The following is a 15823-nucleotide window of genomic DNA, read 5'->3' as shown; positions in this document are numbered from 1 at the left end:
AGTTACACCTTGCCGTGTGCATTAGCAAGGGGAGAGAATCAGAGGTGGTAGGTGCTATTAAGTGAGTAATTCATACAGGATTCAGGAAGGTTTGAGTAAAGTGATTAAACTTGGCAATTGAAAGTTAAGAAGCAATTGGCCAGATCACAAGTATTCCAGACAAGAAGGGACAGCATAGCATGTTGGAAGCCCTGGGGCAGGAAAGAGCTTGGCATCTGTAGGGAATGTACCCCCACTTCACCACCACCATGACCATGGCCCCCACCCAGAATAAGCACTGGTATAGCAGTGGGATAATGAGCAAGGAAAGGTGTCACAAATTAAATTAGGAAAGAGAAGCAGAGGCCATAACAAGAAGGATTCTTTAGGTTGCCTTAGAGATTCTGAAAAGATCCAGATGGGAGGAAGAATGATTATCGTCCCTAAACTTTCTTCATTCTGACTTTGGGGCACCATTTGGTTTATATAGTACTGCCTTTTCCTGTGGGCTAAGTTTCTTTGTTTATCCAACATGACTGTAAGGATATGTCTTGGAAAGTCTCAGTATTTCAGTGTTATCTTATGTGGGTCCTTGTCTTTTTTTTTTTTTTTTTTTTCTTTTTGCCTTCTGTTTTTCAGGGTATAATTGACTACATCTTCTATTCTAAACCTCAGCTGAACACTTTAGGCATCCTGGGACCTCTGGACCACCATTGGCTAGTTGAGAATAATATCAGCGGCTGCCCACACCCACTCATCCCCTCCGACCACTTCTCACTTTTTGCACAACTGGAGCTCTTACTGCCTTTCCTGCCCCAAGTTAACGGCATTCATCTTCCTGGCAGGAGGTAGTCAAGTACCTTCAGAGGATGACCTCAATTTCACTCATAAACTCATAAAATAATCTGAATATAGGGGAGTGAGGTATGGCCACCAGGGATTTTTTTGTTTTTCTTAATGATGATTTGAGTTTTCAATCTGATTATTTGATAAGGATATAGTATGAAAGCCAGGTGCTAGCAACAGACAAATTCTGAGCCCAATATGCTTTATATACTGTTAGACAGGGATTGGTGTGTTTGCACCTATCTTTAAATTGTTACAAGTAATTTTCCTGTTTCTTCTGTCCAATATAATATTTTCATGCCTTGAAATAGGAAAATGTTGGAACAGCATATTCTCTTTGCACAGAAATCTGTAGCACTACTTTTTTGAGGCCAGTAATAACATCCAGAGACCATCCTTCCATACTTTACTCCCTCCTTTTTCAGACTTGTTTGTAAAATAGAGAATTTGAATTTAGCCTTTATGATTGTATATGCTCCACAGAAGACCTGATTTATGAAATTTTGTACTAAAAAATCAGATTTGGAAATGATTGTATTGTAATCTAAGGCTAAGTTGTTTTTGTTTTTTTTTTTAACCTGTTTCATGTGTTATAAAGGCCAGCTTGTAAAAGAAGTTGCAACAGACTTTCTCTGCTGATGATTTGCACTGTTAGGGTTTAGTTAGCCCTTTTGTACTACTTCTTTTTTAAATCGAGAACATTGCTCTTTAAATCTAAATCTGTTTAAAGCTTAGGACATTTTCTTGAACCAGAGGCAACTTACCCATGAATTCCTGGGGTTTAATATCTATCAGGATAGATAAGCTGAGCAGTGAATGATCTGTAGGCATTTATGGATTTGAATGTAATGCTTGATATATGTACATTCTGGTATTTTAAAATCTTTAACTTTTTTAAGTTAAAAAATTACAGCTGCTTAAGTACAGCTTCTTAACTCCTTTTTTGAGATACTTCCTGTACTATCTCCACTGTGCCTGCCTGAATTTGTTCTCACCAAGCACTGCCTGTGCATGCAGAGAAAATCTGTGCATCCTCTTTTATATTTTTAAAAATACTGTTTTAACATTTGTGAGAGTTTTATGAAAATGCTTTTTGTATGAGCTGTGGCTTTTTTTCGATTGTGAAGCATTGAATATCACATTTTGGAACATGTTCATAGGGTGGGTCCCTGGGTCTTTGCTCACCAGACCCAAGCACTGCTTCTTGGTGTCATTGCACAGTGCTGTTCGTCACCCAGAATACTACTATCATGTGAATTCTTTTTGTTTTCCATGTATTCCTTAGTCTCCATGTTTTTTTTTTAATCATTCCTTTTTTTAAAAAAGTAATTTTCCGTTTATGAAGCAGTATAAAATAAATGAAATGTATTTTCAAAACAGGTCCCTAAGACAATACTTCAGATCATTTTTAAGTGACTAAGTCATTTTAATATGTCAACCAAGCTAAAAGTTATATACCCTGTATTTTGCCCATAGTGCCATTAGTAGAATAGAGATTAAAGCCAGCTTTTTAACTTTGCAACGTTAACTTGTATATGTTCTGTTTTCATTTATTCATTTGTCTCTCAAAAATCAAATGAATTCAGAAGGAACTTGGTCTAACTGCTTTTGTTTCAACTGCAGGCAGGGGAGCAAAAGGACACCATGTATGTGAGCATTAAGAAAAGAAATTGTTGAATGTTAATAGCAATTTTTATACAGAGAATGAGTCATTTTGGATAATGACTTAAAATTTTATGAAAAATGTTCAGCACTTAAATGTGCTTATTCTGTTTTTAAGAGAAAATAAAATTCCATACTGTTTAAGTAAATGAATCTTTTTGTTTTTGTTTTTAAAAATTCTCCAGAAAGTTTTGATCTTGAATCTTTGTCTGGGACCTGGTTTTTCCTTTGAGTTTTGTTTTTTTGTGTGTATGTGTGTGGATTTTTTTTTTTTTATTTTGTTGTGACGTTTTTTGTTTTTGTTTTTGCTTTTTAAGTTGTGCTGACACCAAACACATCCAGTTTATAATCAGTACATTGGAAAGCTGGTAATATTGATATAGAACCAATGCATAACTTTTTATGGGGTTTCTGGGGGTTTTGGTTTTGTTTTGTTTTGTTTTGTAAAGTGTGAATAAAAGGTGTGTTTACTCATTTTCCCTAAACACTGTGTTGGTAATGTGCATCATGACAATTTCCAGAACGGGCAAGCTGGATCTGGTTGGACTGATGAGACCGTTTTACCTACATTATGTAATAACAGGTCCAGAAAGCTTTATGAAAGGGAGAGGGGAGAAGCACTTACTCATTTTGTATTTTTTAATGGAGGATTGTATTCTTATCATAGATACTGGAACTAGAGTGCACTTGTTAGATGCTAAAGGTTTGAGCTTTACACAGGATGTTTTCATCTGTTTTTGTTATTACCTACAGTATATTTGAATTTAGGGTAAGCATAGTAAGATATAGTGGCCTGTTATGTCTTGAAAATGTTTGTTCTTGCCTCTTCTAGGTGTACTACATTCTGTGGGTTAGTTTGAACAGCTTCTCCGAGAAGCCTTATTCAGTAGCGATAAATTAAACCAAGACTTACTTACAAATGTAACCTACAAAAGAGAAAAAAAATTGGGGTCTACAAAATAGACTGATACTTTTGCTAAGCAAGGTTTTAAGTATTATCTGTGTCCTAAATAATTTCCAGTAATCCATACTCCCTAAGATGCAATAAAAACTAGTATGTTCTCACAGTTACAGGTTTTTTCCAAAAATTCTGTACAAATATATTTAATGTGTTGCCATAATGTAATTTCAGTGTTCTTACTGGATAAATCCATCTTATGAATGTTTTACAGAAAATTTGCAGTATATTTTCTGTTTTAATGAGCAGAAATTTGGAGGCACTCAGTTCCTTGTGAAAATCTCTGGAGGTACAGTTTACTGTATTAGTGGTAGTTATTTATGATTTAAGAATTTAAATAATGTTCATCAAAATTAATTTATGGCATTATTTAAACTAAAGGTATAGAAATAAATTGTTGATTGCAACTTTAATAGTCCTAGAAAATAGGCAGGGAACATCTTCAAGAAATGTGTTTTTTTATCTTCTGTTTTTACTTGATTTGGTGACAACCAGGAAAACTTACTTTGAGTTAGCACTTTGAAACCTAAGAACATTATTAAATTTGGTAGAATGCACTTCTAAATGTTGAAATTAAAATTTCAAAGCTCTTCTAAGACTTCAGATTTTCAATAATAAATTCCAGTTTTACATATTACATATTTTACCATTTAAACTCACAGAATTAATTTCCTTAGATACTTTTAGGGTTTCAGGGTCATGTCATATAAGTACAAAAGCTAACCTAGGCAAAACAATTACCACAGTATGTTCTTTTAATAAACCAACAAGAATATCTAATACAAATGCTGCAGTTAATTCAAAGAACACCTTTAGCAAGTGTTTCTCCCCAACTCGTCTCATAAACAGTATTTTTAAGATGTTCACTTAAAATGTACTCTTCTTTTTGGTTACATAAATTTTACTAACCAGTATGTTGAAGTAGTGTCAAAAATAGAGTATCTAGTCTTTATTCACAGTACATTATATTGTGTAATGCACTGGACTAACTTTTGTTTACCATTCATGTAACAAAACCTAGCACATTATCTGCACTAAGCTCAAAGTAATGTCCCATTTGCCTAGGCAGCTCTTTGGTAAGGGTAATGGGAAGTTGAATATGACCTATGGACTGGTGGTAACAAGGGCTTTTACTATTCTTTTCAGTGGAACCTTCTTGGTCAAATTGTAACTAGCTAGTATTATATTTATATACAGGGTCTCTTTTCTTTACTGATGTATTTTCCTACTCATAGCCAACCAATAAATTCAATATCTGTTTCAAATATTTTAAAGGTGTAATTTGTACAGCTGTAGCACTGAGGTTTAAGAAAAATATGTGTTAATCAGCAGACCACCTATTTAAAATTCTGAGTCATCTGGGACAGGGTTATAACTCACCCTTTGAAAGGGAAGAGTGAATGGGCACAGGGCCATCATGATATGGGTAAATGATGTAGACATAAGAATCTCCTTATTGGCTGTGTTACTCTGTATAACACTCATGTCATATCTTTGCCAAAGTTCAATTTTATATTCAGGCAACTGATGGTCCTTTTGCTTTTTAGCATTTTTGTTATCATATACCTCATAGTATAAGAAAGGGGCTCATATGTCTTTCATCCTTTGGAAGGAAGTTGACATATTTTAAATAAATGCTTTTAAATATAGTAGCAAATATTGTATTAGTGGGGTTATACTAATTCATTAAATGTTTTACTTGTTACATGTATATTTTGTCATACATATAAACTTAAAAAATGTTTGACTTCCTAACTCTTCAGAACATTAAGTCTATTTGCTTTTTAGAAACTACTTCTCTATCAAATATAAGTTTTTACGTAGATGCTGGGGAAAAAATGCTTTAAAATCACAGTATAATTTAGGTAAAATGAATGTTTGTTTTGCTGAGATGTCTAGTTCCTAAAGTAGGCATTTTGTACCTAACCCTTAATATATAATTTTACCTCTGTAACAGAAGTCTTCTTTCTTATAATTGCCAAAGAAATAAGTTGTAAAGGTTAACAGGTATGCCCATATTTATAAATTCCAGTTAATGTTCTTTAGAGGAACAAGTACCTAAGGAACATGATCTGAAGTATATGTGAAATAAAGTTTTTAGGTTTTAGGTAACAATGTTATATATACTGAGAATTTCCTTCTTGCGTTATCTAGGTATTCAGATTTAAATTGAGTTTAAAATAAGCTTTCACAGGGGAGTCCGCGTCGTGGCGCAGTGGTTAACGAATCCGACTAGGAACCATGAGGTTGCGGGTTCGGTCCCTTCCCTTGCTCTGTGGGTTAACGATCCGGCGTTGCCGTGAGCTGTGGTGTAGGTTGCAGACGCGGCTCGGATCCCGCGTTGCTGTGGCTCTGGCGTAGGCCGGTGGCTACAGCTCCGATTCAACCCCTAGCCTGGGAACCTCCATATGCCGTGGGAGCGGCCCAAGAAATAGCAACAACAACAACAAAGACAAAAGACAAAAAAAAAAAAAAAAAAAAAAAAGCTTTCACAGATACTTTAAAGACAATTTTAATATACAAATTCTGTATCAGAAGAATCTTATTCAAGATAGTTTTTACTAACAATAAGAACTTGAGACTATTTCTGTAAGTTAATAACCTTATCCAAATAATAAAATAAATGTTCTAAATAATTGTTCCCCCAATGAATCTAACCACCTAGTTCATAGCTGGGAATTGAGAAGACTGCTGGATTACAACGTGGCTTGAAGACCAGTTTCTACAGTTTCTTTAGTAATATTAACATTTACAAATGAATAGAGAGATGTCTGTTGAACTGCACACCTCAGATCACTCCAATCTACTCAAAAGCTGTTGAAGTATGTTAGACCTGTCATGAGAAACTGTTCACCAGTGTGACTGGAGGTAGTCTCAAGAGTTCTTACTGCCAAATACTTTTTACTAGCAAAGTGGACTTAAGCTATGGGGTTCCAAAGAGACAACTCAGAAAGACTTTTTTGTTAATTAATGGCTTTTGATTGGCAACCCTATAGTCCTGGTGATTTCAGTATCTCCCCTTCATGGCAGTCTTGCTAGTACTATCTTTTTTCTCAAGTTTTGTATAATTCTTGAAAGCCTGGTCCATGAAAGACACTGAAAAGGAGATGATGGTGTGAACAAATCCAGGCAGGAAAAAAAAAAAAAATGCATGAAATACAGGACTTGCTTTCCTTTTAAATTCATGCTAAGGCGGGTGGCTGATTCTCAGGACAAGGGTGTATGTGTGAGGAGGATGTGCTCACATTCTGAGCTTTTATGTGAGGAGCTACTGTCTCCCCACCAACATGATGCTTGCTAGTGGTAACTTAGGACAGATGTGATGGGTGGGAGTTCTATATGTAATTGGTCCATTTTGATGAATCAGAGTGGTCCTTAATCTGTTTCTCCTAGTCACCATATTGATGAATACTCATTGAGAATTTCTTCATGTCAGACACAGAATCTGACTTCAGATTGTTCATTGGTCATTATAATCCAGTGTAATATGTATTAAAGATACACTAGGTATGGAGGAAGCAAACCTCTGTCTACATAGGTCTATAGTCTTCCAGAGATGACTGTAGAGCTGGTTTTGAAACACCAAGAACTTGTTTACTGGAGGAATAATAGGAGCTATATTAAAAGCCTTTGGGAAATGTGTATAGCTATGAATGGAATGGATTTTGAACATGATGTCAGTCTTTCTGGAACCCAGTGGATTCTGAACTTGGTGTAAGTCTTTTTGAATCATGTACTAAAAGTTTGAACTTCTTCCTGTAGGTGGTGGTAAAGAGACATACAGGGTTTGAAATGGAAATGGTGTTACCCACCCGGTTTGTGTTTTAGAAAGTTCTTCTAGCACCGCTGTTGAGAGTGGATTAAAAGAATGATTAGTTAGCTGGTTTCTGATGTAGTCCAGTTGACAGATGAGAAGATGAGGACAGCTAACAGGGCAGTAAGAGTAGAAAGGAAGGGGAGTTTGGAACATTTAGGAAATAGAATCAATAAAAACCTCAAGTCCTGCCTCACTCACCTGTGAGAGAAAAGAAGGTAAGTGAGTTTTTGTTCATTCATTAATTCCATGAGACAAACCCTGACCCCATCCTCTCATGTCTTTACCACTTTACCACCCAGGCCCTTGTTTCTTCTTTAGTGACCTGACTAAAACATTTAGTCAAAGAAATTTGTCTCTCCAGCTGCCTTTTACTAAATTTCCCATTATAATTCATTTAGATTTTAGTCTACAAAAGAGATCCAATGTGTCTCTACTTGACGGTTAAGTCATTCCAGGAAATAATAAAAGCATTTGATGCTAATTTTATTACTTCAGCCTGTTTCTTTTAGGCTTTTTAAAATAGTCTTGAAAATGGCGTATGTGTCAGAAATCACTACGTAAGATTAGTCATTAGAAGATAAGTTCTATAGGCTTAACGAGAGATACTTCATTTTTGTAAAACACTGTCTTTCTTCATTGTCCTGGATGTTCTAGCCAGGGAAATTAGGCTAGAAAATGAAATAAAAGCCATTTTAATTCGTAAAATCATATGTATTCATGAGGATGAAAGTTCATCACCTATTGTTGTATGATCCATTAGCATACAATCATTCATGGTATTATATAACTTTTTGTGTGTGTAGGGCTGGTAATACACAATTTTCATTTCTGAATTTAGTAATTTGTTCGATTTCTTTAGGTTTTTGTTTTTTGTTTTTTCTGTTTGTCTTTCGTCTATTTAGGGCCACACCTGTGGCATATGGAGGTTCCTAGGCTAGGGGTTGAATCGGAGATGTAGCTGCTGGCCTATACCACAGCTCACGGCAACACCGGATCCTTAACCCGCTGAGCAAGGCCAGGGATTGAACCCGAAACCTCATAGTTCCTAATCGGATTCATTCTGCTGCGCCATGATGGGAACTCCCTAGTTAGTTTTCAAATCCAGTCTTACACGCTTTCCTGATCCTTGTAACCTTTAATCGCTTCCTCCTCTCTCTCTCTGTTTTGCTCATGCGCGCGCGCACATACATACACACACACACACACACACACACCCTCACTTTTCACCTAATCCAAGGCGTAGTGTACCTCCCTAGGCTGAAGCCCCTCTCCTTTCACTATTGCTCACGGCAGGGGGAGGAACAGGGGTGGGCATCAAGGTAAGAAAAACCCCAGAGCTGCTCTTTTCCATGTTTATTGAGAGAATAGGGGAAGGGTACAAACAGTCAGGGCCGGGCAGCAGGTACCCAGCCTGCAGGTGGCAGCATTGTGTCCCCAGGCAGGGATATTCCAGCCTAAGCTCAGCCAAAGAATGTCAGGGCCTTCTGGAAAGGAGAAGCCAAGCTTGAGTATGCTCCCCCTTCCAGCCCACTGCCACAGGAGCAAAGTGAAGCCCCGGACCTCAGGTGGAAAGGCATAGCTGTGACTGGGGTGGGTTCCCAGGTGAGTCATTACACCTGCTCTGTGCTGGGACAGATATGTTCAGTACCTCACCCCTTCTGGCCCTCCGCAGCCCCCTGCATTTCAGATATGATCATCTGGATTCCTGCCTGAGGACCCTGAGCTTCTCCTGGGGTGTGGGCAATGAGGTCTCTGTGACATGGGGCTGGGACGCCTGTTGTAGGATTTTGAGGAGTGGAGGACTTCCTCTCTGCAGGACAGCTGGTGAGGACCGCCTGCACAGGCACAGGGAGGGTGCCCAGAATTGGGGGGGGGGGGGCATATTACCAGCAGAGCCTTCAGGGCCCCCATGGCCTCAGGGCCCAGCTCAGCCACACACTTCCTGGAGCCCTCCACGAGATGGTCCACCGGGATTCCCAGGCTGGCGAGCATGAACTTCAGGGGATTGAAGCCTTTGAAAAGAGGGTTGGCCACGACCCCAGTGGTGGCATCCACAGCAGGGGCAAGGGCATCCATATGTGGGACCCTTGGCTTGTTCCTCAAGAAAGCTGCAGCTGTAAACACAAGCAGAGAAGTACTGGGAATTCTTGTTGTAGCTCAGCGGAAACACGAATCCGACTAGTGTCTGTGAGGATGCAGGTTCCATCCCTGGCCTCACTCAGTGGGTTAAGGATCCAGTATTGCTGTGAGCTGTGGTATAGGTCATAGACAAGGCTCAGATCCCATGTTGCTGTGGCTGTGGTGTAGGCCGGCAGCTACAGCTCCAATTTGACCCCTAGCCTGGGAACTTCCATATGCCACGAGTGTGGCCAAAAAGCAAAAAAAAAAAAGTAAAGAAGGACCACCCCCCTGGACCTGGGGGCCCTGAGGAGGACTGCTGAAGTCCTGTCTCCAAGAGGTGCTCAGGATGGCTTTCCAGCCTTCCCAGTGCCCCTGAGCACCCACTCTCACCCTGGGCTGAGTCTGAGGAGGCCTGGCTTGTTAGAAGAGGAATCTATATAAGCAAAGAGCTGTAGCCCAGCAAAGAGCTATCTAGACAAGGACAAAGGAGGCAGCTTGAGAATGGAGGGAGGACAGGTGAGCTCTGGGGGACAAAGGCATGCTTCTCAGAGGAGGGGACAACTAGGTTGTGCCTTAAAGAATGGAGCAGGGAACAGATGGATGTTCCCAGACCAGGGCCAGTGTTTGCACTATCTTGAGGGTGGGAGAGCCTGGTCTGGTGTTGGTGGGTGAGGAAGAGAAACCAGAGTGGGCAGGGACGTGAGAGGAGACCTGAGGGCTCAGGTGGGGCAGGCCCCAGAGGGCTTGAAGACCTTAGGGAGGAGCAGGATTTCCTGTCCAGAGGGACAGGGAGCCCTGGAAGGTAGTAAGCAGAGGAGTGGCCTTGGCTCTTCCGGAGCCCTTGGAGCATGAGGAGCCTGACGCCCAAGGTGTGGAGGCAGCAGGGTCAGGACCAGCTGGAATGTAAGATGGGAACAAGCAGAACCACTGCCAGGGCCCCGTGACAAAAGGCCAGGAGTGAAGGTTTGAGGGCACTCACCGGAATGGCTGAGCAAGGCCACAAAGATCACCAGGATGGCAGTGATGAGCTTCATGGCTAACTGGGCTCAGTGGATGCTCCCAGGACCTAGGACACACTTCCAGAGCCTGGGCTTGTGAGCTTCATATACCCTGTCCTCGCCCCTCTCCAGGGCTGGGGCCTCACCCCATCTTCCTGAGAAATGTACTGTTTGCTCAGCCAGTATGCTGGCCAACTTCCTGATCAGGCCAGTGGGTCCTGGGAGGCCTGTATCCCCTACCCCACCCCAGTGAGGGTGAAGTGTCAGGGACTTCCTCTTGGCAGGGTCACCCAGGCCCTCCCGTGAGTGCGGGAAAGAAGGTTATGCTTTGTCTGCACGAGGCCCACCCAGGCCTTCACCTTTCCAGAGAGCTTTCTGGCCTGACCCCTTCTGGCCTCTAATAGTGCTATGGGTGGGGAAAGGGCATGTCTGTGACCCCCAGTCCTTCCGCCTGTTCCCAGACCGTGGAAATGCCATGCATGCTGTGGGGTGCTCCTGGCCCTGAGGAGGTCAAGGAGGTTGACAAGGGGGAAACCCTGGGTAGCCCCCCATGTGATCATCCCTTACTCCTGGCCACCTCTCTGGTTAGGGCCACAGAAAGCAACTAAAGCAAAGAAAAAGATGAGGGACATTTTCTTACCTTTGAAATCAGTCTACATGCTGGGAAGTTTCTCCGAATGTCCTCACATACCTGTCACTACAGAATATAATGAGGGAGAGCAAACAGAATCAAACAGCGGCCCATCGGGGGAGGATGATTTTCAGGCAGTGTCCTAGAACCCCCGTGGTTACAAGCAGGTCTTGACCTTTGCAGCCTGGGGCAGGGGCGGGCAGCAGTGACAGCGGTGGTCTCCAGCACCCAATTCATCCTCCCCGAATTCCCAAGGCCACACTCACCTCTGCAGGTGCTTCACAACCTGGCTGCCCGTGGACACAGCTGGGCTTGTTAGTGGCCACTGTGAATGCATTCATGTGGTCTCCACGCCTCTCTTATATTTTGCCTTGACTGTTTTATTTGTATGTTTCAGTGATGGTCATTGTGGAAGTTAAGTTCAATAGACAAGGTGTTTTCAACTAGTGAAAATTCACTTTTCCAGGGATTTTCTGGAAGGAGTGCTGCTCAGGAGGCCAGGACAAGAGCAGATGCAGCAGGGCTGGGGAGGCAGCTGGCCACCATGGCAGCCACAGTGCCCCAGGGCCACTGCTCTGACCCGGCCCCTCCTGCAAAGGTGAGATTACAAGTTTCCTTCCTCTTAGCAGTTGGGGTAACTGCCTCTCTGCAGGCAGAGGGTGCCAGAGGAGAAAGCCCGAGGGTTTTCCCGAAACACCCGAGGCCTGTGGACTCCCCAGAGTGGAGACTGGTTCCGGGGCAATCAGGACAAGGAACACGAGCAGATAAGGAAATGTAGACACAGCCGAGAGTTTTCTTCAGTTTCAAAGCAAGGAGATTCTGTCTGCCCACCTTCCTCTTCTCTATGTTGGCATGAGTCTCCTACCATTTTCCCAGGCCAAACTCAGGGACCTGGTGTCCCTTGCACTGTGTCCCCTTCCAGGAGCACCTCCTCCACTTGGGATAGAGAGTATGTGCTCTGGGGAGAAGCTGTTTGGACAGCCGAGAATTGTCAGTAAAGTCGTGTGTGTGTGTGTGTGTGTGTGTGTGTGTGTGTGTGTGTGTGTGTGTGTGTGAGAGAGAGAGAGAGAGAGAGAAAGAGCACACGAGGGCGTGCACGCATGCACATACCTGTGTGTGTGTGTGCGTGTTGGGAGTGCGGTGCTAGTTGGTGCTGGAATGTTCTTATATGCCCTCTTGTCCCTTTGAGACGGGGACACAGGTCTCGAAAGAGCAGGTGTGGTTCATCCCAGCTTGGGGCGGAGGAGAAGTGTTGATTGTTCCCAGGCCCCCAACTGCTCAGGTCCAGCCACAGCTGAAGAGCCCGCCCTGGCAGCCACAGTGGTCTCTGGCGGAGGAGAGGAGTGTGGAAAGACCCGGGGGGCTGGGATCAGATTGCCCTTTGCTGTGGGGACTTGAGTCACAACTCTCTTCCGTTGATGTTTGGTTATGGGGATGGTGCAGGGGGCTGCACTCATACTGCTCACACACTGTTGGCTTCACCCAGACCCCATCGTCATTTGGTGCTCAGAGAGCAGCCCTGTCTGTGGAGCTTGGATAACACGACTCGCATGATTCTCAGTCGGAACTGGAACAAGGTTAGGATTCAGGGTGAGTGGGTCCTCAGAGTCGACATAATTACTGATCTAATTCATGCTTGTGGGGCTGCATCTCGGCAGCATTCCTTAGGACACAAGAAGCCACGGCCAGGGATTAAACCTTTGTCTTCACTGCTATTAGTTGAGTTTGTTAACCACTGAGCTGCAACGGGAACTCCAGGCTATAGATTTTTTATGGAGATGCCCTGGTCAAAACTTCTGTCCTTCTGCCCCATTCTGGTGACAGGGTCCTCATGGCTGCCCTATCCTGGGAATTCCCTTGAATTGTCTGTGCCCTGTTACCCTCTCTTTCCCCAGAGAGTCAACCTCAGACTCCAGGCAGGACATGGTGTTGGTGGTCACCTGGATGTGTGGGATAGGGAGGAATGGGGGCTTCAGCAGCTCCCCTCATAGGACCATCAAGCAGCCAGCTCTTTCCAGCCTTTGCCTGGCCTCTCCCCATTGACCCCCCATGGGGCAGTCCCTGTACAGACTGTGAGCTTCCCTGACCTTGGCCCTGCCAATCCCTCCACCCCAGGAAATGATTATCTTTTTGTTCATCTAATAAAGTTTTTAAGAAATTATTATTGAGATGACATACACATAAAATTTCAAAGCGAACCATTCAGTGGCACAATAAACTTTACTGAGCTTCAAAACATTTAATCACCCTGAAAGAAAACTCCTTACCCATTAAGCAATCCCTTCCTATTCCTGCCTCTACTCTGGCCCCTAGCAGCCAGCTATTGGTTGTATCCCTCTCTATGAATTTGTTTATTTTGGATATCTCATATTAGTGGAATCATACAATATACAAGCTATTAGCTGATTTCTTTCACTTAGCATAATATTTTTGAGGTTTATTAATGCTGTGTAGCATGTGTCAGTGCTTCATTTCTTTTTATGGCTAAATAATATTATATTGCAATTATATGCAATTTGTTTGCCCACTTATCCATTGATGGAAGGTCTTTCCACCTTTTAGCTCTTGTGAATGGTGCTTAGAGCTGCTAGCACTATTCACAATAGCCAAGACATGGAAGCAACCTAAGTATACATTGACAGATGAGTGGGTAAAGAAGATGTGTTTTATATATGTGCTTGTGTTTTAGACACACACACACACACACACACACACACAATGGAATATTACTCAGCCATAAAAAAGAATGAAATAACACCACGTGTAGTGACATGGATGCAACTGGAGATTATTATATTAAGTGAAATAAGTCAGAAAGCAAAAGATAAATACCATATATATCACTTATATGTGCAATCTAAAATATGACACAGGAGTTCCCATCATGGCGCAGCGGAAACGAATCCAACTAGGAACCATGAGGCTGTGGGTTCGATCCCTGGCTTCACTCAGTGGGTTAAGGATCTGGCGTTGCTGTGGCTGTGGTGTAGGCCAGCAGGTGTAGCTCCAATTAGACCCCTAGCCTGGGAACCTCCATATGCCATGGGTGTGGCCCTAAAAAGACAAAAGACAAAAAATAAAATAAAATAAAATAAAATACGACACAAATAGGAGTTCCCATTGTGGCACAGTGGAAACAAATCCGACTAGTATCCACGAGGATGTGGGTTCAATCCCTGGCCTCTCTCAGTGGGTCGGGGATCTGGCATTGCCGTGAGCTATGGTGTAGGTCGCAGATGCGGCTCGGATCCCGCATTGCTGTGGCTCTGGTGGAGGCCGGCAGCTACAGCTCCGATTAGACCCCTAGCCTGGAAACCTCCATATGCCTGGGGTGCAGCCCTAGAAAAGATTTAAAAAAAATGAATATAATCCAGGATGAACCATCATATGTATACATATACACACATATATACTTGTGTGTGTGTGTATTCACTACTATTACTTCTTTTTTGACTTAAAGAGAAATGAAAATGAAAATTTTTCCACAGCCCTAAGTGCAGCGGTGGTCTTCTGTCTGGGCACCTAGCATCTCACGGAGAAGCCATCAGCCCTAAGTAGAAGTAACAGGAGGACACCTAGCACATTGTCACAGAAGCAAGTCCCCTTTATGATCCCACTGTCAAAAACGATGCAGTTAAGTGTTGTTACTCCGAACTGGGGCTGGGTTCAGGGGAATCAGCGGCCCCTCTGCCTCCTTCCTTGGCAGTGATGCTGCTCCTGGCCCAGCACTGCCTGAGCTCATGCAGCACGATCCCTAGGCTTCTGGGGTATAAGGGCAGGTGCTGGGGCTCAGCTTCAGGCCCAGCTCTGCCACTGACATTCAACCAAGGTTTTGGGATTTTTATAAAGTCCAATCTACCCTCTGACATAGAGGGAAGGCTGTCCCAAATTGGTGAGCATCCTGCTCTTTTTCATGCTGGGACAGCTGAGAACAGACACGTGGTCATATTTGTCTTGCTGCCTCTAAGTCCAATCATTACATCATTTCCCACAGAGTAGCTGACCCCAACAGAGTCACCTCCCAGGACTCTCTGCCCTGGAACCCATGAGAGGCTGGCCTTGTTACCCCCGACCCTGTGGGAAAATCTTGGGAGCCCACCTGGGGGCGCATTCCACCACGAAGACAGGATCAAAGAAATCTGCCTGCAGGGAGAGACCAGAATGAAGGCCAGACCAAGAGAAAGCATCAGCAGTTGTCCCTGTGCTGTGACACAGGCATCGAGGTGGCAGCCCCTTCATGTTGGGTGGGGGCCACCTTGCAAGGTACCTCCTGCCCAAGGTCCCAGGAGCACCCTTATTCTCTTCTCATTCTTTCTGTCAGTCCAGCACCTATGTTTCTGAGCTGTCTGAGAGCCTGGTTAAGCAAATTGTTGGGCAAACTGGAGCAGATTGTGGACACCAATTAATTCCACCCCTCAGTGATGAGTGTGGCCACTCTGTGTGCAGCCGGACTCAGCCCATCCCTCATACATGTGAGCAGCTGGAGCCCCAGTTATATCGCAAGAGTTGTCTCTGAGGCTTCTCCATGCCCAACTTTTGCTTTTCTACAGCAACTCACTATTGTAACCAAGAAGAAGCCTGTGAGGCCTTCCCCAGCAGACCCCTACTCATGTCCTCGGACTGCCTTTTTGTCTATAGAAAAACTCCTGAAAATTTCAAATTAATCAGAGAAATGAGAAAATACAGAGAACAAGGAAAACAGATAAGCCTGGCAGAGTAACAATCGTCTAGCCTTTCAACAAAGCCAAGGAGTTCCTGTTATGGCTCAGCAGTGACAAATCCAACTAGTATCCATGAGAACACAGGTTCAA

The 15823-nt window shown here is 43.1% G+C and overlaps 2 protein-coding genes across 7 annotated transcripts in view; one reads left to right on the top strand and one right to left on the bottom strand.

Annotated features, from left to right (window-relative positions):
• Positions 1–5156, top strand: part of CNOT6 (CCR4-NOT transcription complex subunit 6) — a 71283-nt gene extending 66127 nt beyond the window's left edge. For 3 of the 5 annotated variants that reach the window (XM_013994856.2, XM_013994860.2, XM_021084315.1), the window contains exon 12: positions 619–5156. In XM_013994856.2, coding sequence (XP_013850310.1) covers positions 619–831 — 213 coding nt within the window. In that variant the 3' untranslated portion in view covers positions 832–5156. The remainder of the gene's footprint in view (positions 1–618) is intronic. The other 2 variants (XM_013994859.2, XM_003123627.5) reach the window with 2 other exon arrangements.
• On the bottom strand, positions 8601–10518 carry SCGB3A1 (secretoglobin family 3A member 1). 2 transcript variants are annotated; one of them, XM_003123626.4, is made up of 3 exons: positions 10363–10518; positions 9150–9376; positions 8601–8746 (listed from the first exon to the last, which is right to left on the bottom strand). In XM_003123626.4, the coding sequence occupies exons 1-3, from the start codon at positions 10415–10417 to the stop codon at positions 8723–8725; spliced, it is 306 nt and encodes a 101-aa protein (XP_003123674.1). In that variant the 5' UTR covers positions 10418–10518; the 3' UTR covers positions 8601–8722. The 2 variants fall into 2 exon arrangements, with proteins under 2 accessions (XP_003123674.1, XP_020939973.1); XM_021084314.1 differs by having other exon boundaries at positions 8601–8743.

Source organism: Sus scrofa, chromosome 2 (assembly GCF_000003025.6).
Source record: "Sus scrofa isolate TJ Tabasco breed Duroc chromosome 2, Sscrofa11.1, whole genome shotgun sequence".
Classification (NCBI taxonomy): Eukaryota; Metazoa; Chordata; class Mammalia; order Artiodactyla; family Suidae; genus Sus; species Sus scrofa.
Note: the sequence above shows the minus strand (reverse complement) of the source record. Positions and strands in the feature narration are given on the sequence as shown.